The 24,486-nt window shown below is 36.3% G+C and overlaps 1 protein-coding gene across 3 annotated transcripts in view; it reads right to left on the minus strand.

The window, feature by feature from the left end:
- Nucleotides 1-24,486, minus strand: part of per2 (period circadian clock 2) — a 53,462-nt gene that overhangs the window by 13,939 nt on the left and 15,037 nt on the right. Inside the window, exons 2-14 of one of the 3 annotated variants that reach the window (XM_083525499.1) lie at nucleotides 20,012-20,496; nucleotides 13,707-13,805; nucleotides 11,997-12,154; nucleotides 10,587-10,708; nucleotides 9,882-10,083; nucleotides 6,561-6,612; nucleotides 6,096-6,238; nucleotides 4,326-4,404; nucleotides 3,976-4,082; nucleotides 2,185-2,338; nucleotides 1,714-1,822; nucleotides 861-998; nucleotides 12-87 (exon numbers count right to left, since the gene is read on the minus strand). In XM_083525499.1, coding sequence (XP_083381625.1) covers nucleotides 12-87; nucleotides 861-998; nucleotides 1,714-1,822; nucleotides 2,185-2,338; nucleotides 3,976-4,082; nucleotides 4,326-4,404; nucleotides 6,096-6,238; nucleotides 6,561-6,612; nucleotides 9,882-10,083; nucleotides 10,587-10,708; nucleotides 11,997-12,154; nucleotides 13,707-13,805; nucleotides 20,012-20,418 — 1,846 coding nt within the window. In that variant the 5' untranslated portion in view covers nucleotides 20,419-20,496. Of the gene's footprint in view, nucleotides 1-11; nucleotides 88-860; nucleotides 999-1,713; nucleotides 1,823-2,184; nucleotides 2,339-3,975; nucleotides 4,083-4,325; nucleotides 4,405-6,095; nucleotides 6,239-6,560; nucleotides 6,613-9,881; nucleotides 10,084-10,586; nucleotides 10,709-11,996; nucleotides 12,155-12,540; nucleotides 12,564-12,826; nucleotides 12,971-13,059; nucleotides 13,395-13,706; nucleotides 13,806-20,011; nucleotides 20,497-24,486 lie in introns of those variants that run through there. The other 2 variants (XM_083525500.1, XM_083525501.1) reach the window with 2 other exon arrangements.

Consider the following 24,486-nt stretch of genomic DNA (forward strand, 5'->3'; position numbering starts at 1 on the left):
TATGGACTTACTGCCTGGAATCCTTTTGAACTGTTGTCCCTGGTTCTTCTGCATATGAACACCTTTACAAATCTCATGAAATGTTCTCTATGGAAAAAAACAATGCACATGACAGTAAGCAAAGCTGCACTACAGACTGTATAAGAATCATAGTGAGCAAACATGACAGCAGAAAGGTTAAGCCAGACTGTCTATGATGTCCTCTAGTGGCTGTCTGAGGTACATTGGCAAAGCGCTTAGTTGTTAATTGTTTCATAAATGTTTAATTTGTGTAGTAACTCTTTCATTATGATAAATGCATTTAACATCTTATATATGGGGTATATCAGTGGTTTTGACAGTGAAGTGTTTAAAATATTTTTTGTGTACATGTCTGTTGTACATTATATGAAAAAATATTTTGGGACACCTAACCGTTACACCAAATATGCTTGGTACAAACCCCCATTACCCTATTAGTACCATGGAAATACCTATAACAGCCTCCACTCTTGTAGCAAGGCAGTTTGTGCCCATTCGGCTACAAAAGGCACTAATGTTTGGTGTTAGTATGTCGTTAGTTATTCAGTTTATCCCCATAGATGAGGTTAGTACTTTGTGCAAATTTGTCAAATTCTTACATACCAGCCTTCGCAAATAATTATGGACCTTGTTTTGTGCACAGGGACAATAAAATGGTGGAACATATTGGGGCACCTTAGTTTACAGGGTAGGAAACCTGGATGCCACATCATACAAAGACACACATCCTAAACAATTGTTTTTTTTTTTTTTACTTTGTGACAACAGTTGGGTAGGGCCCACATAGTTATCTGTCCACAAAAGTTTGGCCAAATAGTATATCAGGTATTAAAACTTACAGGTTTGGCTTGGCCCTCTTCATCGTCTGTGCGATTACAGGCTCCATTTCCACTGCTATCGCTGGATGAGGCCAGACCCACCAAATGATCATTACTGCCTAGGTTTCCATAGCCATTAGCACCATTATTATGTACTGGCTACAGATACATAAATACACAGAGAAAGGAGGGTGAGAGAGAGAGAGAGTTTAGAGCGCTTTCAAATATGTCACATCAAATTCATTAAATAGGTACATAATCAAAGCCATAAACAAAACAATCCATCACCACTGGATCATCACTGTAAGAGGGCTCACCACTGATCTAGTCTTTTATAATTTTTGAGAGACACATGCATGTTCCTTTTGTTTAAATGCAAAAATAAAATGTTTTACTTTCAATAGGTAATTCACTACAGCCGACTATTTGCTCTATAAATAATGTTTACAGAGCTTGGACCTACAGTATGCTTCAGGTCATTATCTTGTTGTATGTTGAAGCTGGTCACAATTATTTGCAGTCCAGATGGAACTGCATGTTGAGTACGAAATTGTGGCTACGTTGGTTAAATAATCCTTTTAACTGGAATAACCCTTCAACCACCCCTGCTCCAAAACAACCCCAAACTATTAGGCTTCCACCTCCATGTTTGACTGTGGCTGTGAGGCAGTCTGCCAACATCCTCTCTCCTGTTCCCCATCTTACATTTTTTTTTTCTGTTAGAGCAAAAAGTCACTTAAAGTCCAATTCAAAAACAAAAGGAACATGAATTTTTCTCGTTAAAAAAAAATTCATTAAGTTTAAGAAAACATATCTACCTGTTTAACCTGGCACAAAATCTTTTCTCTCTTTTTCTTTTGCATTCTGCACTGACCTGAAGCAGGAGCCGATGAATCTGTTCAGTAACATCTTGGATATCCGAGTCATTTAATTTACCCTCAGTTGTTGGGGGAGCTGCAAAGACGTCTTCATTTACCGGACCCCTGAAATTTTTTAAATCAGTCAGACCCATTATTACTTTTACAATACTGCACTTGACTAAGAAAATCTATTTAATGAAAATGTACTAAATTCAACTCAGGGATATAGCTCAGTAAAAAAAGACACACTGACTGATTTGAAAAGGTTAAACATAATATTATACTGAAAAACAATTCCAATAACGTCAACCGTTATACTAATGTAGGCCAGAAATCCTGATCAAAGCATTGCATTTATTGCTGCTATTAAAAGGCAAATGGAACTATGGCCTTTTCCTCTTTTCCTCCAGCTCTATCAGTAAACCAATAAAATAGCAAATATATCAAACTGTGGCAAAGATTCAAATCAAACATTTGTTACTCACATGCGGACTTTGTGTCGTGCAATGACAAAGGACACTTTGCGGCTCCAGGGGTTAACAAAGCTGGACCAGCTGGTGTCCATGGTGATATACTCTCCATTTCGAGCACAGAAACGGATGGACGAGTGGTCAAACGGCTGACCAGCATACTGCAAGACTACAGGAAAATGACTGGTTTACCATGATGAAAATTGCTTATGTAATGCATATATTTTACTGCATAGTCATACTGTAAGTATAAGTGAAATACATCATGAGGTCTTAACATATTTATATATAATTTGCTGATGCTGATGATAATAAGAATATAATGGGAACTTTTAAAAGCACAGGTAAGTATCTTGACAGGATAGAATGAATATATATATATATATATATATATATATATATATATATATATATATATATATATATATATTGGTATTGTTTTTATATATATATATATATATATATATATATATATATATATATATATATATATATATATATATATAGTACACAAATGGAAATTGTTTTTATAATGTTTGCATGTATATAATAAACCAGTGGTGGACCGTCAGGTCCAGCATGGCCTTTTCTGCTGGCCTAAACACTATCAGAATCACTGACCTATATTTACAACCTAAATTCTAATATTTGTTCCATGAAATTGTTTTAATTTATTCCCAACAATTTATTATCTTCTCTTTATAGCGTTTCTCTTGGCTGCACTGCTTCCATGATGTTTATGTGGATGCTAGATTATTTGTCTAATCAGATTTCAGCCTGTTGTGCAGATGTGCAGCCATTTCAATCTTGTCTGCCCAAAGCCTTTAAAGTCAGTACAGCTGGCCTTTTTACCTTAGAGAATATAAGCAATGGATCTGTTTCTTTAACCAATCAGATTTCAAATTCGCCTCACAGGGCCAGCTAGCTGGGCCAGAAAAGCGTCAGCATTTTTCCATCCTCTGGTTGGTTGGTCAGAGGGAAACTGTTACAGCCAAGTTCGACTGGCAAAACACGCCTGTAACACATCTGCACAGATTAATACATCAGAGTTAGACTTTTTTAATGACCTCGGTGGAAGAGAAATTGGTTTGGTTTTGGACATACTTAAAAAATACATTTTCAAGAAAAGCTAGACATCATGAGGAGGGCTCGGCTAACCCTGAAGCTAGCTAGCTTGTCTCAGCCCAGGAAAGGGTTTGTTTGCCACTTCCAGACCAGTAAATACGAGCGGTACCACTGGATTAAAGCCTCTGAGGAGCGGTGCAAATTATGAGTCTGCATCTCTGGTGAGTAGGTTGTATTTTATTTACATTTTTATGTTTTTTGTCATGTTCTTAGACAAATATTGTTTCTAAACTGCTCCAGATGATGTAGGTGGCACAGTTGCGGTTGTAGTGTAGAGGTTTGGAGTTGACTTAACTGGGTTTTTTGCTTTAGTAAAAATGGTATTTACCTTCACTGAAATGCCTCTCTCTGTAATGCTACGCGTTGTTAAATTGCGCTTTTGTATAGTTTTGATGGTTTTAATAATTGAGACTTGATAGTGGGGTATTAAGAGGTGGATTAAGTCGGGTAAGTCCCCACTGAAGGCCCAGGTACCAAATGCACAGCCCGCCACGGCAATATACACTGTATATCAAATATTTACCTCGAATTGTAATAACAGTTAGGTATGTGCAATTAGCCACAATAATCTGAAACCACCAAAAATAACTGACATGAAAAATTCCAGAGATATGTTTCCTCATATAAAACTATTCCGGTTAAAATAGGGTTTCATTTAAGAAGTTTACTGAGTATACTTACTTTTCCTGTGAATGCTTAGCATCAATGGCCTATCATGTGGGTGCAGGTGTAGAAGTACTGGTGTACCAATCAGGTCTTGTGGTAAATATCCAAGCAACGGGACAGCTCTGAGATGCAAACAAAAATCTCATTCACTCATTAAGTGAAGTCTGTGCTGTAATGAAAGTTATGTCATTACATTCCTTTTTTTTTATAAATCAAAAAATAAATTTGTGGCACTTTGGCTTAAAAAAACAGTCTAAATAGTCTTTTAGACTTTTTATGTTCAAATGGAGGTAAATAATTTGTTTAATAAACTTCTATGCTTCTGTATTTTGAGTTTGGAAAGAAATACAAAATAACATCCTGACCTTTCATCGACATCCTGAAACACACAGCTTGGTGTGTGTGTGGTGGTGAAGATGCGTTTGTCTGTGGGGATCCTTGGTGCTGTGAAGTAAATATCTAGAAGTTAATACTAGCAATAATGCGCAGTGACGCATTTCCATTATTCAAAGCCATTTGGTGTAAAAACTAGACTTACTATTATATGTCATGTGCAAAACACCTAATGGCTCTGGCTTTTAAGTCAAAGAAGTGTTCTTACTCAGTCACGTTTATCCTGCATTTCTGCACTATGGAACACTATGTGGCAGCGTTGCAACCTTATGAATCAGTGTGTAATGGGTAAAGCAATTATTTTCTTTGTCTAATACAATAAAAGTCTTTTTCTGTTGGTGAAATAAAAAAAAAAATGAGGAAGAAAACAGGAAATCACAGTTCGTCATACACAACGTGAATTAAATAAAATGACTAAAAGGGGAAAAATTGCCTGAGCTTAATAAAACTGCAGACAAAAAAATAGCTGTAAGCTAAATCTGACGTGAGAGAATTTAGGAGAATTAATGTTTGCTCTTTTTTTGTCCACATCGTTTTTGCAAACTTACAATACATTTTGTGTAGAATTTGTGTTATGCTGATTTAGTGGGTCATTAATCATCCTGCAAAAAATTACTTGTAATTCATCTATACATGCATCTTCACAAAAAACTGGCCATTTATAAATAAAACCTGGAAAAAACAGTATCCGGTTGGATCCTTCTTGTGCTCCAGAGAGTGAGCAAATTCACACGTTAGAATACTTTTTGGCTTTAAAATTTATAAATTATAATTTATACAGTACAGGTGTTTTTTACTGAAAGAAAAATGATTTTCTGTCTATAGGTTTAAATATCTTATGCGCAATTTAAACCCACAAATTAAATCACATTTTGTGAGAATTTTCATTTTTATATTTTTTGACCAAATATCATATATGAAAAAATCAAGAAGGAAAGCAAATATGATTTAAAAAAAAAAGATGCATTTACTGTAATGGTGCAAAACACATGTTAGTTCTGTGTGCCTTAATCTGTTCTTTAGAGTCGTGACCAACCAACATCCTTATGACACATGCCCCCCTGCCTGCTTCTTCCACACATCTGTACAACTGTCTATTTCATATCTGTAATATAAAACTTGATTCTGACCTTTTCAGATCTTAAAACAGTATTACATAACATTGTTATTGGTATAGATGTGAGTCAGAATTACTTTCACCTTTACCTATGAGAAAGCTTTTTTTTGTTATGTAAACCTTTTAAACATTTTAAACCTTGTAAGATTTCCCTTTCATATAATATTGTTGGTATCACCTTTTTTTGCCTTCTTTTTTTAAATTTTTCTCCTCATCCTATTCCCTCATGCTGGACTGTGGTAAAAAGCATTTCACTGCATGTTGTACACTGTATGCATGTGTATGTGACAAATAAAATTTGACCAAAAGGAAGCTTTGCAAAGTATCTGCCTGTTAATTTATACACAACTGAGTTTGATGGAAATCTGCATTTCTCATGTGCAAATTCAGCAGAAATTTTTTTGTTTTGCATTATTCAAATGCACTTTAACTAAAAGATTGATAAACGAGTAATAAGCAATAAACGAGTATTAAGCAATATAACTAATATCTGCATTATTACTTATATTGCTAATAAACCTTAAAAATCCTAAAACTATCCCAAAACATGTTTTGCTACACTGCATCATCAAAACCTGGATATTTGAGAAGATGTGTTTTAGAAAAAATGTGTATGACTAGTGACCTTCATAGCCTGAATGCACTCTTTCAGCCAGCAGAAGGCAGCAGAACTGATCTTCAGTGTGCTCTGTGTCCTGCACCTTCATTAGGTAAGGAGTCATACGGAATGGGTAGTACTGCATGTCTCCCTCACACTCCTTACCGCCACTACAACACAAGACAATACATTTAAACAATAAAGACACACACATGAGTGTATGCTTAACTGTGGTATACCCTTTTACTCTGTGATCCTACCCTAAGAGTATGGCCCGGATATTTACATCTTTATAAGTACACTCAGACTTTAGTATCTTAATGACTATGTCTAAATGATACATATTTAGCGCTTCACTCTTATGAAAACATGGATTTGTATTACAAGTTCTTCGCTCACTGTGATATTCTAGTTTATCAAGTTGTGCTCACTGTAGATAAGCAGCAAGTTTTGAAAACCACCAGCCACAGTGTATCCTAATGCAACACTCACCTGATTCGGCAGAAGAATGACTTTTCCTGCATGCAGTCAGAAGGTGAAGATTCTTTGAGGGTAAACAAAATATATAAAAGATGTTTGTTACTACAGAGAGGTATTTCTGACCAGTGCTATTTTAAACCTATTTATAACACAGTAAGATCATTAGTCTTGTTAAAAAGAATGTGCTGATTAACTTACTATAAAAGCACAGCTCAGGAATTTCTTCAAATTGATGTTAAACTAAAGTAACTCTCAATAATTATTCACATTACACTACATCATTTTAGGTTTATAATAATCAGATTCAAAAAGTAAAATTATTTAACAAAGAATATCAGATCATTGTTGACATGGTGTAGCTTTAAGTAAGGATATGTTGAGGGAAGTCTCTAGTCTCATCACCTTTACACCAATCAGTACATATTCTGCCACAGGAGTGTCTCCATCTAATTATTATTTATTAGGAATTATTTTGTGCTTTCTGGTTTCTCAAAACCATGACAAGCTGCTTTTTTGGCTTATTAACATAAAAAAAATGTAAGAAAACAAGGTTGGAGTGGGAATGACGTTGTTTCTTTCTTTTGTTCTTTGTATAGCTTCAATAATGCTACAATTTAAAGCAACAAATGAAAAAATATATATTTGGCTTCATAGATATGTTTGGTAAAAGACTATGCCTGTCAAAAGCTTTGAAACACTTAGTCTTTCATCATTTTTAAGAAAAAAACCTGTTCCTGCAGCAAACTAGTTAAAAGTCAAAAAAGTACAAGAATTTGACAGTAAAACACTGGAAGAAATGTTTGTGGACAGATGAGTTCAAATGTAATATTATTGGCTCTACCAGGAGAACTTATGTAAGATGATGTACTGGAGAGAGGATGTTAGCAGACTGCCTCAATCCCACAGTGAAACATGTAGGTGGAAGTTTAATAGTTTAAAGTTGTTTTAAAGCAGGGAAGGTTGACTTATTTAAGGTGAAAAGGAATACTGAACCAACATGGCTAACATTTTTACTTCAGTGCCTTTTAATTCTGTCTATGAATAATAACACAGACATTCCACCCTAAATGGAACCAACTTCACTATACAATAAGACATTGACCCAAAGCATATTCCCAAGCAGGGGGGAGTGGTGGCTCCAGCGGTTAAGGCGCTGGGTTGCCGATCGGAAGGTCTGGGGTTCAAGCCCCGGTATCGCCAAGCTGCCACTCTTGGGCCCTTGAGCCCCTATGCTCCGGGGGTCCCTTACGAGGGAAATATCAAGGTCTGTGATGTGGGGCCGCCTTCCCGTGGGCTCACCACCTGCAGGAGGGACCGTAAGGGACGGTGCTGTGAGGATTGGGCAGCAGTTGAAGGTGGGGGTCTGCTTAGACTGCTGCCCCCGCGACCCGAATTACAGATAAGCGGGAGAAAATGAATGAATGAATGAATGAATATTCCCAAGCACTGTAAGCATTATTTAGAGAGTCGTCAGGAGTGTTATATATTATGGAATGGCCTGCCTAGTCTAAATCCTATTGAATTGCTCTTAAACTGGATAAACTGGATCGCAAGAAAGAAATTCAAATGGAGAAGTACAACTTTGGCAAAGTTTTACAAGAGGCATCGCATAATATTTCAGCTGAATGTTTGCAGAAATGTACTGTCCTAATGCAAAGAGTGTTTAAAGCTGTTATTCATGATATGCGAGAATGGGAGTAATTCTTCATACTGTTAAATTACCTAGTTTGTTGTATATAAGCAAAAGAAAAATGTATGTGTCTCTCAGAAACAATAAAAAACTAGGCAGTTGCAAACTTTTGACAGGCACTGTACCTGCAAGACTACAATAATGATTTAAAAATATTCATAAACTGCATTGCAATAAAAGAACTCCCAGAAATCAGATTTGAAAATTAAGATGGCAACTTAGAAAAATTAGTTAAGGGTCACATCAGCCAAGATCTACAAGGCTACAATATAAAAAAATAAATAAATCATCAACTGCACTGTAATATAAGATTAGCCAGAAATGTACAGTATATTTTAAAATTAAGCTGCCAACTGAAATAGAAAATCTATTTTAAGGGTCACATCAGCCACCATCGTTGATGGACAAGGTCAGACAGGAGTCTTCATGGACTATAATATTTGCGGATGATATTGTGATTTGTGGTGATAATAGGGAGCGGGGTAAGAAACGCCTGGAGAGCTGGAGGTACGTGATGGAGAGAAGGGGAATGAAAGTCAGTAGGTGTAAGACAGAGTACATGTGTGTGAATGAGAGAGAGGGCAGTGGAGTGGTGCTGTTGGAGGAAGAAGAGGTGGTGAAGGTGAAGGAGTTCAGGTACCTGGGGTCAACAGTGCAATGTAATGGAGAGTGTGTTAGAGAAGTGAAGAAAAGAGTGCAGGCAGGGTGGAGTGGGTGAAGAAGAGTGGTAGGAGTGATTTGTGATAGTAGGGTATCTGCAAGAATGAAAAGGAAAGTTCATAGGACTGTGGTGAGACCTGTGATGTCTATGGTTTAGAGAGTGGCATTGAGTAAAAGACAGAAGGTGGAGCTGGAGGTAGCAGAGCTGAAGATGTTGAGTTTTTCGTTAGGAGTAACGAGTATGGACAGCATTAAAAATGAGTTTATAAGAGGGACAGCGCATGTAGAATGTTTTGTGGACAAAGTGTGAGAGGCCCGATTAAAATGGTTTGGACATGTGCAGAGGAGGAACATGGGTTATATCGGTAGGAGAATGCTGAGGATGAAGCCGCCAGGAAGGAGGAAAATCGGAAGGCCAAAGAGGAGGTTCATGGATGTGATAAGGGGAAGACATGCCGGTAGTTGGTTTGAAAGAGGCAGATGTAGAGGACAGAGTAGTATGGAGAGGGATGATCCGCTGTGGCGACCCCTAATGGGACCAGCCGAAAGAAAAAGAAGAAGAAAAAGAAGAAGAAGATCAGCCACCACCTGTCCTCCATGTGACCTTTGTCTATTAAAAATATATTGCAAATTGCTTCTTTTAGACTCTTCACACTGTTAGCTGGAACACAGTAGTAATAAAATTTTGTTGTAAAATTACCTTCCTATTTTCAGTAACTGAATCAAATTGCACAAACAAGTGCCACTCTACACCAAAATAGAGATTTCTGTAGCAGACTTGAGCGTTTTAATCTTGTGCTCTCCGTCTCCCCATGTTCTAAAAATTACTCTGTGGCACAGGAAGAGTTTGCTGTGAACTGAATAAGGAGAGAATGACGCACTCACTGTGAAAACCTCAGTGATTAAATTAATGTGTTTCGTGAGTTGTGTTGGAGACACTGGCAGCAGCATTGTACACTGTGGATAAAGTATGTGTGTCTTACCAGCTCCTGTACACATGCTCCAAGATGGCAGTCTATATGGTGTGGTGAAGCTGTAAAACACGCTGACGTCCTGTGGTGTTAAAAACTCCACAAACTTGGCGTTCTTGAACACGTGCTGCTTACAGTTGAGAATGGTTGCTGCTTGATCTGAGATGTATACAATCTTGCCTGTGATCAGAGACACTGCTACTGCAAAGATGTCCTACACACAAACAAGTGTTATTAGAATTAGCCAGTACATTCAACCACTTGAAAATCAAATAGCACAAAAATCATGTTTTACTGTGGTTAAAAAAGATTTAATGGGTACCTTTAGAAACACATCAGGGATTAAACTGTTGTAATGTCACTGAGTGAAATAGAGAGTTTCCCTGAATCAAGGCCAAATGTATTACCAGCTCTTAGTATAAGTGTAGTTATAAGTCAAAGTTATAAGTTTAGTTCTATTCTAAGCTCTTTTGCACATAAACTAAGTCTTCCATAAAATAACTACGCTGTCTGATGACTAATCACGGGTGGCCCAGAGGTTGGATCCCACACAGTTTAGAGTGAATAGCGTCAGAGACATTGTTTTATTTTCTGCAGTACAATAGCTAAGCATCACAGGGTCTCTGTTAATACAAAAGGCCCCAAAATATGTTTCACTGAAAAAAAGAATACAGTCTGAAATCAAGCTTTAAAAAAAAAAAAAAAAGTGCAACATACTGTGTTTTTCAGGGTGTATTCTGACGTGATGCTATCAATCTCTTCTATTGTATAGGAGGAAACATCCAGGCCAGATGGCTGGCTGTCATTGCTCATAAGCATCTGGTAGTACTCCTCATTAGCTGAAACAAAAGTAACAGCAACAATGAGATTTTAGATTAGTGTTTTTACATAGCTGCTTGATAAAATCATAACACATTACATGACTTGATTATAAAATCGAGTTATAGATTTGAGTAATGTGTCTGTTATGTTAAATGCAAACACATTACAGATTAATATACCATTTAATATCTAATATTAATATCATTATAACATTAAATTAAATATACAATTAATATATAACATCACACAATGCTCATAACTATATCATGCAAGTCAAACATCACATTTAGTGAGTATGTAATTTTAAAACTGAGCTTCTCAGATGTAAGCACAGCCATTCAGACAGCTTAATTAGGTGGAGAATGTTGAAAACATTATAAAAAAAATTACAAAAAATAATTGCGGTGAATTATTTACATCATTTAATCCATTTAACTACACACAGAGCATTATGTTTCCCCACAGCATTGTGTTTTCCCACGAACAATTATTACTGACGCATCACCCGCTAAACTCTGGACCGCTCTGAACAGGTAAAAACAAAAGATGCTGCAGAATAAACAATGGAGGAATGAGGAGAAAACAGTGAGAGGCTCCAAAGATTCCAAAGTTTGGGATCAGTTCAAACTAAAACTTAAAGAAAACACGCCACAGTACGTTTGCCTTTTTTAGAGACATTTGAAATTGAATTTTAGATTTTCAAGTATTTGTATTTTAATCTAATATGGCAATTAAATACACTAAATAGATTTAGTTTTCACAGATACTCTTTTATGCAATTTCAGCAATTTCTGTAAATGTTTCTAAAAAGGTAAAAAACATTACTTGTTTATATTTAGAGACCTGTGTTATTTATTCTTGTATATTTAGTATTGATCTTTAATAAAGAAAATGTACTTCTTATCCGATTACTCGAATAAACAACTACTAAAATAATCGATAGATGCAGCCCTAGTTGAAAGCACACATTATGTCATTGAATGCTGAAGCTTTACACTTTCCCTTCAAAACCTGTTCCAGCATTTGATCTGCAACTGTGCAAGAGACCTTGGAAAGCTTTTTTTTTTAGAATAGTAAAAGTTACACAATATGCTGTGTGAACCATTGAAATAAATGTAGGTGACTTGCTGAATGTTAGTTGCATTTCAGAAGCAGTTGTATACCCAATGTCTAAATATGCATACATTTACATTCAGTCACTATCCAAATGAGAATATAAAGAAAACTTAAATATATTTTCTAACACTGAGATCATAGATGTAAAATAGGCCTAGCAAAGACCTAAGATTTAAAAGTTTCACACACCTTCAACTTGTTTGACACAGCGAAGGGCATACTTCAGCGTGTTCAGAGTGGTGGACTTGCTGCCCTTGTTCCTTTTATCTGCTGGCAAATGAAGCTTCAGCTCTTTCAGGGTTTTGATCAGCTCCTTCTGTGTTTTTGCCTTGGCAGACTCTTCACTACTGCAAATGTACAGAACACAAGTTTTAAGCTTCTGCAGCAGTGTACATATATGAACAGCCATGCAGAAATGTTTTGAGAAGGACACATATATTAATTATCTAAAAAGTCTGCTGCTTCAGTGTTTTTAAATATTTTTGTCAGATCTTACTATGGAATACTGAAGTATAAGTATAAAAATTGTATAAATGTCAAAGTTTTTTTTGACAATTATATTAAGTTTATGCAAAGAGTCAATATTTGCACTGTTGACCCTTCCTTTTCAAGACCTCTGCGATTAACCCTGGCATGTTGTCAATCAAAATCTGGGCCACATCCTGACTGAGTGCAGCCCATTTTTGCATAATTAATTCTTGGAATTTCTGTGGGTTTTTGTTTGTCCCCTCACCTCTTGAGAATTAATCACAAGTTCTCAATGGGATTAAGATTTGGGAAGTATCACTTTTCCCTTATGGCAAGGTGCTCCATCATGCTGGAAAATGAATTGTTTGTTAACAAACTGTTCTTGGATAGTTGGGAGAAGTTGCTCTCGGAGGATGTTTTTTTATTCGTGGCTGTGTTCTTAGGCAAAGTTGTGAGTGAGCCCACTCCCTTGGCTGAAAAGCAATCCCATACATAAATGGTCTCAGAATGCTTTACTAGTGGCATGACAGAGGACTGATGGTAGTGTTTACCTTTTCTTCTCTGGACAAGGTTTTTTCTGGATGCCAGGAACAATTGGAAAGGGGATTCATCAGTAAAAAACAACTTTACTCCAGTCCTCAGCAGTCCAATACCTGTACCCTTTGAAGAATATCAGTATGCCCCTGATGTTTTTCCTGGAAAGAAGTAGATTCTTTGTTGCCCTTCTTGACACCAGGCCATCTTACAAATGTCTTCGCTTCACTGTGCATGCAGATGCACTCACATTTGCCTGTTGCCATTCCTGAGCAAGCTCTGCACTAGTGGTGCCCCGATCCTGCAGCTGATTCATCTATAGGAGACGGTCCTGGCATTTGCTAGACTTTCTTGGGCACCCTGAAGCCTTCTATACAATGTGATCCAATACATGTTTGAATTAGGTGCAATCTTACTAGCAGCAATATCCTTACCTTTGAATCCTTTGTGCAAAGCAATGATGACTGCACATGTTTCCTTGCATGTAACTCATGTTAACAGAGAAAGAACAATGATTTCAAGCACCACCATCCTTTTAAAGCTGTCCCTCCTTTATCCAGTTTGTTATTCTAACTCAATCAGCATGATGAACCAGATGATGAGGCCAGATGGTCAGTGGTTTTGTGTCAGGGCTAAAATGCATTGGAAATGTTTTTATTTTTATTTTATTTTTTTGGGATTAAGTTTTTTTCCATGGTAAAGAAGAAATGTACAATTTATTTACAAAATAAGTAATCTGATCACTCTTTATAACATTCTGGTTTTATTCAAATTGCGATCATAAACAGCAGACTGTGAAAATTATTTTTTGTCATTTTTTTTACTTTTGGCCACGGCTGTATATGTAGACTGCAAGTACTGTTATGTACTGAAATTACAATGAAAGTGTTTACAAACCTGCATCCACTAGTAGAAGGATTGTCCTGTTCAGAACTTGCACTCAGCAAACTGAAGGCATTGGAACTGCTTGGAGGTGAGGGACTATGGGAGTTGGAGCTGCAAGCAAAATAAAAGACATAAAAATGTTAATCAACACAAATAAAAGCATTCATTATTAAATATGTTATTTGAAAAATATATGACAATTAAATTCCTACTTATTATAAACACAGGTCATTAGATGCAAAAGTTGTGCAATTGTTTTTCTATTAAAAATATGTGGGGTGCTCTGATATTCATCCACCAAATGTGCAGAAACATGCAGCACCATGGAGAGCACCAGAATCACTGACAGTGCTTTTGAGGTTACAGGGGAACAAGAGGTCATTAGTTGGCAAATGGCATGATGCAGGCAAGATATAAAAAAAATAGATTTTAGTCCCCCAGCTCTGAACAGAATAGTGCTACTAGAAACGTGCTAAAAGGTATACAGAATCCCAGTAACATCACAAGGATTCTGTATAAGGTGTGCTGTATCAGCTACTAGTTTACCAACTTAGTTAAGTGAACAGTGACACTCCCAATAAATACCTGTAAAATAGATCTCTGTCAATCCTGTAAGGCACAGCTGAATTATAAGGACCAAACTCCTCACATAAAAAAAGAATAATAAAAATTATTGTGTTCCCTGTACTCTGTAAGAAACTAATTTTAGTCTCATTTTGCTACTTGGTTTAAACAGATGCAACTGTATTCTGACAGCAGTTTTAAAAAATTCCAGATGTTTTGAAACGTTAATCAAGATGTTCTCAGGACTCCCATCTCTAGGTATTTTTTCAGTTTACTTTGCCTAAATGATGCACCTGTCCTACAACTACAGGCTATCAAAATATCATGATGGCATTAAATTAACTCTGTCTGGGTTCTTTCATGGTAATGGTTTTGTTGTTGACATGATAGAGCATAGAGAGTGCCAGCACTGATGGTCTTCTGCAGTTCATCTCATGTAAGATAAGTAAATGAGAATGGTTGGTGGTGCATTACAATAATCCTTGATGACAATTATGAAGACAATTTTTTTTTTCTATTTTTCAGTGCCACGATAATAAGGTAGTAACAAGTAAACAACCCACTTCATTGGTGTAATAGAGGTCATGCTAACTGCTGCATTTGTGCCTTTCTCAAGCATCCAATCAGCACCCTCAGCATGCCCTGTTTTTCCTCCTTATCCTCCTTCTTCAGAATAATGGTTACCCTGTGGTTTTATGAAGTCTTTAAGGGCCCCTATAAGCACAAAGCCTGAACCTAGTGAGCTGTTCTTTTCACTCCTTAATTACAAATGATGTAAGAGTCGCTTATTCATTCTCTATTATTCAGAAAATAATAATAGAGTCAGAAAAATTTTATAAGCATACATACTGTATATACAGAACTCTGGGCTCATACAATCTGGCATGATTCATTTATATACTGTATTGGAACAGCAAGGTTAATTTTTACCTTTGAGTTTGAGATTAATGGAAGCATATGAGACTGGAATTTCAGCTCTCTTTCCTCATATTTGCTTTTGTGTTAAACAACTTTTAACATGGCACCTTTTCGGAAATAAACCCCCCCCCCCAAAAACTACGAATAGATATTCTTAATGTGCAAGTAAATAACACACCAAACTGCTGCAATTTTTCTGATGCTTTTGGGGCTTGAGGCTTGTATGGCAGCTTCCTTCAGTTGTTGTTGTTTGGCTTCTCCATCTAGTCCAATGGTTCTCAAACTTTTTTTTCATTACCCACATTAGAGAGGGGTGAATTTTCTGACTATATGTGACTATTATTTTTAATACAGAAAATCATAAGTGAAGATTAATGTAAACTTTCTTTTGGCTTCTCCCATTAGGGGTCGCCACAGCGGATCATCCGGATGCTTGATTTGGCACAAGTTTTTACGCTGGATGCCCTTCCTAACGCAACCCTCCCCATTTGGGACCGGCACTAAGAGTGGCTGGGGTTGGTTTCCTGGCGGGGATCAAACCCGGGCTGCAGCGGTGAGAGCGCCGCATCCTAACCACTAGACCACCAGGGGAAATATAAGTGAAGATTAATGTAGAACACAACATTTTTTATTATTAATCCTGCTGCACATTGTGCCCCACCTGTCATGTTTTTATTCCCCACTAGAGGGGCACACTCCACACTTTGAGAACCACTGCTCTAGTCTCCTCTTAAGGAGGTGAAATGCACTGCCTAATGTGTTTAAGGTCTTGGCTAGTCTAAAATGTTTCACTCTTTTTTACACTTATGAGTCTGTTGTTTTGGGTTATGTTCTTGCTGCATGAAGTTTCATCCAATTAGATTGTATGCATTTATCTGTACTTTGGCAGATTTATGCATTATAGAATCTTAAATAAATTCTGTTGATACAATCTTGAATTACATAATTAATAAAGCCATTGCCACTGCCATCATTCTTGCCCTGTCTGTTTTTCCTTTCTAGCTGTCTTCAAAATAATTGCTTTTCATCAACTTCACTTGATTTGTATCGGTTATAGCCAAAGCTTGTGCAATGTCTATGATTGATGTTCACCTTTTTACTCAGCCTAAAAATTTGTTTTAAAAATGAAAGGGTTCAAATAAAAGATACATTTTTGTTTAACTCATTTAGAGGTAAATATTAGAAAATAAAAGCTGACATTCTGATCTATGTCTGTTATTCTTGTTTTTTCTCCAACCAAATTTATTCTATTAATAGCGCAATTTATTTATTTTTTTTTATAAAAATGCAATTTCTTTTACAGAACTTAAATACAGGACTGCATTTTTGAAGCTGTGTGTGTTGGCCACTGCCTTTTTTTATTACGTTTCAAAAGTAACCATAAGATACGGGTGACATTTCGGCTCTTCAAAGACAAATCAATAGGGATTAAGCAATGTATAAATATGCATATATCCAGGCCACCGCTTGGTCCTCTGAGTTTAGTGTTGTAGTAGTGTTGTAAATAGAGCACCTGTCCAGGTGCAGTCAACATTAAGGCTCTGCAAAGATTAAGCAGTGACTATATAAATAGCTACCAAAGGAGCTTGTAATAGAAAGCATGTTCACAAATAGGATATCTAAGCAGATGAGTTAAATATACTGACAAGAAAAATAAACTCACCAGAGAAAGTCAGAGGTGGTTTTACACAGCGGTTTTACAAAGTTAAATTTAGAACTCATGCAAAAACCATTAACAGATTTTACCATAGACATGTAGATCCTCTTTGAAAGATGTATAACTATCCAACAAATTCCTTTTTCTCAGTCACTGTTAACTTAAGCCTTCTTGTGGCTTATTGCTTAAAATATATAATTAGATGGACGGAAAAGAGATTTTTATAATGTTTTTATCAATACAGCTTGGACAAAGATAATACTGGTACTTTTCATCATTATTATGTCAATTTTAATGGTGTACGTAAATGGTTTATGTATTTTATCCATAAATATATACAAAAGATAAATGTCACTGGTCAGCTGAGAATGAAGTTGCATCTTGCAGGCTTCATAGATGTTGAGACTCGATGATAAATTATTTAATGGTGCTTCACAACAATGCACTAAAAGAGCTTTATCTCTCTATGAAATCAAGTCGTTTTTTCTTAAGTTATCTTCAAATTGTGTTTTATGACTAGAAACTCTTTACTTTCCATCGCAAACTGCAATAAATGCCCACTCAAGTACTAAGTTATCAATAAAAAATTGTTTGCCATCTTTATCTTCCTTGCTAGATGTACTTGCTAAGGAGGATTTTAAAAGTCGACATATGCCTATTAAAATCCTCATGTGTTCTCCTGACTCATCATTGGTCCTTGTGTTCATATGTTGTCTAATCCACAGCTGTCTCCACTTCCTTGTTTAATATATGTGTGGATATATATACCCCTTTGTTTCCAGCTTGCTGGCCCAGGTCCAGTAGGTTGAACTCCTTATTGCCCAACATAAAAGCACTGTAACGGAGTTTAACAGTCTGCTACTGAGGCTTTTTCGTGGCAGACAGCCCAACTTTAAAGATTCTTTAGCGAGGGCAAGCTTTACTGACCAGCCTTTTCACCCTTTTCCATGGTTCTATGAGAGAAGGAAGTCAACCTGGCAACCTCAGCTGCTAACCACACTGATAAAGCTGAATTGGCAGCCACCTATGACCAGCTTTGCCCAGGGGCAAATCTGGCCACCTCAGCCACCAAGCTATCTGATAACGGCCGACAAGGCACCACCTGAGACAAGCCTTAGCACAAGGCCGACAAGGGGGCTCCTCAATTCAAGTTCATGCCAGGAACAAATTAGAAGGCCTATGAAGTCAAGTGCCCCTCAAGTCAAGCTTAGAAAATCATTTCTTTCCTAGCTTCTTTTTTATTATTTTATTATGTTGAGGTTGAAAATGTTTTAAGCCGGTTTCGCACTGTGTGTTTATAGTAGTCTTTCATGATTATTGTTTAACCGTGTGAAATTATGGCAATAAGAATTTTGTAACATACATTGCGTTAACGTTCTTTATTTTAGACAAATATATATATATATATATATATATATATATATATATATATATATATATATATATATATATATATATATATTTTGTAAATGCTTTTTATGTGGAGAGCCCAACACACGTTCTTCCATTCTGTTTCTCAGCAACCCTTCAGCGGCTACTGCATAAAATTTGTTTCTCAACTCTTGAAAAACATGTTGACATGAACAGTTTATAATTTGGCCAGATGGCCTGCAGGCCTTTTCTGTGTAAATTTTTAAATAATGCGTATGACAATGACTGAACTGCGATTAGCTTGTCATTTGTTGGTTGGCTACCAGTATGTGTTTAGAGAAACAGAAATATATTTACTGCATTTTCTTTGTACCATGGTATCTTAAGGTACAACATATCAGATTTATTTAAAAACCATTAGCTTGTCTGTCTTTCTTACAGGCAGAGTTCTGCTGCTAAAACAGTAGGAGCAAACTAGATCTCCTCAGTGAAGCAAATATGTTTCTTATTCAGTTAAATGTCTATAGCTTGTGGGCAAAAGCTTAAAATGGCATCATGACCCTGTATGTGTCTTTGGCCTGATCTTCAGTGAAAGAATCAATGTTTATAGCAGCATGCTGTAAGGCTCAGCTAACTGAACCCAATTTAACAACAACATCTGGATAAATTTGATTAAACTGGTCTCATTGCAGCTGACATACACAGCAGCACAAGTGGAAGCTTCAATGTCTACAATGATCTGTTTGAGATTGTTAAGTGAGTGGGTTATGGTCAACCTGGGTGGTTGAGAGTAAATCCTAAAACCAATTAAGCTCCCACTGCATGGGCACATTTGCATAGCCCCTAACCTGCTCTGTTCTAAAATATTTACAGTACATCCTAAACAAATGCATCCAGTAAAAAATTCCTATTTTAGGAAAACTATAAATATTTTGAAACTGCTAATAGCAAAGAGGAATAATGTGCAATCTAGCTTTTTCATTGCACAATTATATATGATAGATAGAAGAAAAAAAAACTGTTTGTTGAGTCTGTGCAAGTTGTGTCTGCGAAAAAGACTGCGAAAAAGACTGTTTAATCGAGTCCTGTGTGACTCAAAGCGTTTTGGAGAGTTATGTGCATAGTGTACAGTGTGTAGTGCAGTTTAGAACGGCTGAGGAAGTTCCGAACAGTGAGCTTATACAGTATGTTTTAGCTGAAATGGAGACACTTATAATTTACATGCATGCTTTCCTTCTTTCTATTATATATTATATATTATCACAAAGGCTTTCAGGGTTTTTTTTAAGTCTTCTTCTTCTATCAGCTGCTCCCATTAGGGGTCGTAACAGTGGATCATCTGTCTCCATATTACCCTGTCCTCTACATCTGCCTCTTTCTAAACAATTACCTGCATATGTGTCTGTATGAATGCACATAAGCCATACATTCACTGTTGGATTTTCACTTTCAAGTGGGAAAATTTTTAAAAGACTAGAGAGTAATGATGTGAAATATGATGAATGAGGTGTCCTACACTTAATAGCCACCACTTTGTGGACAACCTTTTAATTAATGTTTTATAAGTAAAGCTAAATCCACCACTATGTGATCTCCATAGACTTTTGTAGGCAGAAAAGTCATAATTTTTTAATTAACAATATGAACCAAACTGCGCCAGTTAAAGTAGATTCCACTAATTTTGTTCTAAAATGTTACATAAACATGTGTGGTGATGTTTGTCCATCCACAAACTTTACTAAATTGTTATATTGAATCTAATAACCATTAGATAAAGTGGAAACCTAGAAACTTTTGATGGTGTTACCTCTTGTTGCTCCCTGATGATTCCAAAAGGGCTGAATCCTTGCTGTTGCTATTGGAACTTCCAGTTGATTCATTCCCATTTGATGAGTTTCCATGTGACTCATTGCCATGTGACTCATTTCCTTGTGATTCAGTTCCACTTCCACTGGACCCACTGCTCTTCATCTCTACATCTTCATGCAAGGAATGTGCCATCTTGCGGTCACTGTGGGGTGAAGCAGAAGGGTCCTGACTGCTGCTGTCACTGCCCTCTGAGGCCAGTCCAAGTTTTCCTGCTTCTGCAAAACTGCCAATTCGATGAAGGCTTGCCATGGAACTGTAACCAGTGGCCTGGTCTTGGTCCTTCAGAGAGGAAAATGGGTATGGTTTTGACTTTGAGTTTTTAGATATGGAGATAGGCTTCTGCATTCTTGCTGTGATTAAGTCAATTACCCCATTGTCTCATTGGAGTTGGGGTACAATATAATAAAATTTAGCCTTGGTATCCTATAGGAGAAAATACAAAGAAGCATGAATGAAAAATTAGTGACATAAAATTAGAACCACAGAGAACTTTTTACTATACAAAAACCTTTAGAAAGATCCCACTGAGATCATTTGCAAACTGCTACATCCTAACCTTTAATTAATTAAATGTATTTAAAAAGTATTCGGAGCATGTATTGAATTTATCAAAATATGTCAACCATATGTTCTTTAAAATTAGGACAGATTATTTTCTTGCCCTCTGGTAAACAAAAAAAAAAAAACATGCAATGAAATACCTATGCAGACTGTGGCAACGAAAACAAATGAGATTAGTGTTACCACCAAGAGATAAAACCTGTTTTAAAACCTGTTACTGATGATCATTACTAATGCATTATTGATTATAATTAAATATACAGTACACATATAACTAATACTGGAAAAGACAGTTAGCTGATACTAAAACTGGTTAAAAAAATGTTTATGAATACAGTGTGTATGTATTGCTTTTCTTATATATCTGAACTGCACATAACAGTAGTAGAAAAAAAGAAAAATCCAAACAAGGCTTGATTTTAAAGGGCATGTGTCTGTCTGGTGCCCTTCTTAAAAGAGAAGCTCACAGAGCTAGCCAGAACATCAAAGCTAAGATTGGCTTAGGTATGGTCAAGAGTCTAGGCGTTCCACTAGCACCCTCAAAGGTGTCTAGCTATGTGGTCTAGCCTCTGTAGCTGAATGTTTTGCCCTTTAGCATTGCTTTAGGCTTTCACAAGTTTTTAGCTTATTAGACAAGACAAATCTGTTGTTTCATTCCCCAGGGTCTCTGCTGGCCTGCTATATTCTATACTCTCTCCTCCTTCATGCTCCTTTGGTTTCACTCACACACACACACACACACACACACACACACACACACACACACACACACACACACACACACACACACACACACATACACAAACAAACACAAACCCTCCACTTTGTTCTTGTTCAGAGTTTGTCCATTAATATTAGGCAAGTGTAACATCTGTTGACTGATGTGTAAAGAAATCCCAGATCAGCAGTTTATGAAATATCTAACCAGCCATTTGGCACCAACAACCATACCACATTGATCATAGAGATTACACCATTTTCCCTATTCTTATGTTTAATGTGAATCTTAACAGAACCTGTATCTACATGATTTTATGCATGTGCTGCTACCACATGATGAAGTTAAGCATGATATGTGAGCAGATGTACAGAATAGTGAGAATAGCCTTCGTTATGATATTTTTTCTGAAACGTGGTCTGTTACATAATATTATTATATGTACAGTTATGTAATAGTAGTAAAGGGTTTTTATACTGACTTAACAAGCCATAAAATAAACACCATAAGGCAATATAAAACATAAAACCACTGTCATACCTTGATAACCGACTGGCTGCTGTCCATTCAATTACACTATCAGCTCACCCTTAGAGATATACAGCTATATATACCATTTACATCGCAACAATAAATCAGCTTAACATCATATCTTTTATAGTAAGGTTCGTGCTGTTGCATTTCAGATAATGCACCCAACGATTGTGAGAATGGCAGAGAAATGATATTGTGTGCCAAAAAGCCAGTGTAACCTAATAACCTAGAGGACAAAAACAGAACTGAAGCAAAGTCTACAACAATTTTCTCAAATACGGAGGTTGTAAAAGCTAGAGTGATTTAGATATAGTTTACAACTTATATGCTAAGTAAATTATGAAGCAGCTGAGCTGTGTTCTCACTACGTGACTTTCACTTTGAAGAAGAGTTGAAAAGTTCAAGTGACTAACGATCTTTAAACCTTTAAACAGTGATACCTTTACTTGGTTTCCGATGTATGAGCCAGAACAAGACCTTGGTTGAAAAATATTTACAAAATGTAGCCTCAAATTTGGACAGGAAGCAGATGTAAAGACATAAAAATTGTGCAAATGCAACCCAAAATTATTCCTAACTTAGAAGCTGCCATGCAAAACAAAAATGGGTAATTGACCTTAATTTGGAGGTGAACAAATATTTTATTGAACAAATTGTCATTGCACCATTATGCAATGACAATTATGTACAAAAGTGCTTTAACGTTTTTAATTTAAATTTAATTGATTATGTTTATTATTAATAATTATTAACTTGTAATTTGTTTGTTTACCTAACCAACCACAAAAGTGTGTTATGCATAAAAACAACACATGATGCTTTACAGACTTTAAACAGACTATGATGCTTTATGAAAATGCATGCTGGGGTGTATGTGTGTGTTTGTGTGATAGGGATAACATTTTCAAAGAGACAAGTTAGTTCCTGTTCTTATTTATGTTACTGCAGCTCTAAACTGTCATTTGTTTGCCGTCTCACTCTTTCTCCTTTCATTCTCTTCAGAAATCAATAAATAAATGTTAACCCTTTTTAAGAATGAAATTTTAAATACCTGTATTATTAGCCTAAGATAATGTGAAGCATCCAACATCCAAGTCTATGTGAATAGGTTTTTGCAATAGTAATTTTTTTTAAAGGAATGCATAACAGACAACTTCAGGTCAATCAGTTGAGAGCGTTCAACTGAACTGTGGTATTAAACAAAACTGTTTGTTAGGGTTCATGTAGCAACTGTGCATATCAAGGGAAATATTTATTATTTTTACATGATAAAATATATATTCATTCAATATAATTCTTTATATGGTTTGTGTGTCAGGTCAAGTGACCATTCTGCTTTTAACACTTGCATTTGTTTGGTTATCCCTTTAACTGACAAGATTTCTTTGACACCTTAAATTCCCTTGCTGTTTGTATGTTTAAGGATTCATTTTCAGTGTGTGGAAATTATAGTATAGGAAGTATAAAGTTTTGCTGCTTGGAATCAGTAATCTTACATTTTCTGAGATCAACTTCAATGGACTGTGACTTAAAACACCGAAAAATAAAATGATATATGAATATATATTTTACAATGCAAAAATAATAAATATTTCCCTTGACATGCACAATCGCTATGAACCCTAACAAACAGTTTTGTTAAATAACACAGTTCAGTTGAATGCTTACAACTGATTGACCTGAAGACCTCAATTTCTGTTTATCATTAGTTGCAAAAATAGTTCAACCAATTAGAAGCTAGCTGACTAAAATAGCATCTTTGCAACTTTCCTTGCATATATATATATATATATATATATATATATATATATATATATATATATATATACAGTGAGGAAAATAAGTATTTGAACACCCTGCTATTTTGCAAGTTCTCCCACTTAGAAATCATGGAGGGGTCTGAAATTGTCATCGTAGGTGCATGTCCACTGTGAGAGACGTAATCTAAAAATAAAAATCCCGAAATCACAATATATGATTTTTAAACTATTTATTTGTATGATACAGCTGCAAATAAGTATTTGAACACGTGAGAAAGTCAATGTTAATATTTGGTACAGTAGCCTTTGTTTGCAATTACAGAGGTCAAACGTTTTCTGTAGTTTTTCACCAGGTTTGCACACACTGCAGGAGGAATTTTGGTCCACTCCTCCACACAGATCTTCTCTAGATCAGTCAGGTTTCTGGCCTGTCACTGAGAAACACGGAGTTTGAGCTCCCTCCAAAGATTCTCTATTGGGTTTAGGTCTGGAGACTGGCTAGGCCATGCCAGAACCTTGATATGCTTCTTACAGAGCCACTCCTTGGTTATCCTGGCTGTGTGCTTTGGGTCATTGTCATGTTGGAAGACCCAGCCTCGATCCATCTTCAATGCTCTAACTGAGGGAAGGAGGTTGTTCCCCAAAATCTCGCAATACATGGCCCCGGTCATCCTCTCCTTAATACAGTGCAGTCGCCCTGTCCCTTGTGTAGAAATACACCCCCAAAGCATGATGCTACCACCCCCATACTTCACAGTAGGGATGGTGTTCTTGGGATGGTACTCATCATTCTTCTTCCTCCAAACACGTTTAGTGGAATTATGACCCAAAAGTTCTATT

This window comes from Silurus aristotelis (assembly GCF_946808225.1).
Source record: "Silurus aristotelis genome assembly, chromosome: 22".
NCBI lineage: Eukaryota > Metazoa > Chordata > Actinopteri > Siluriformes > Siluridae > Silurus > Silurus aristotelis.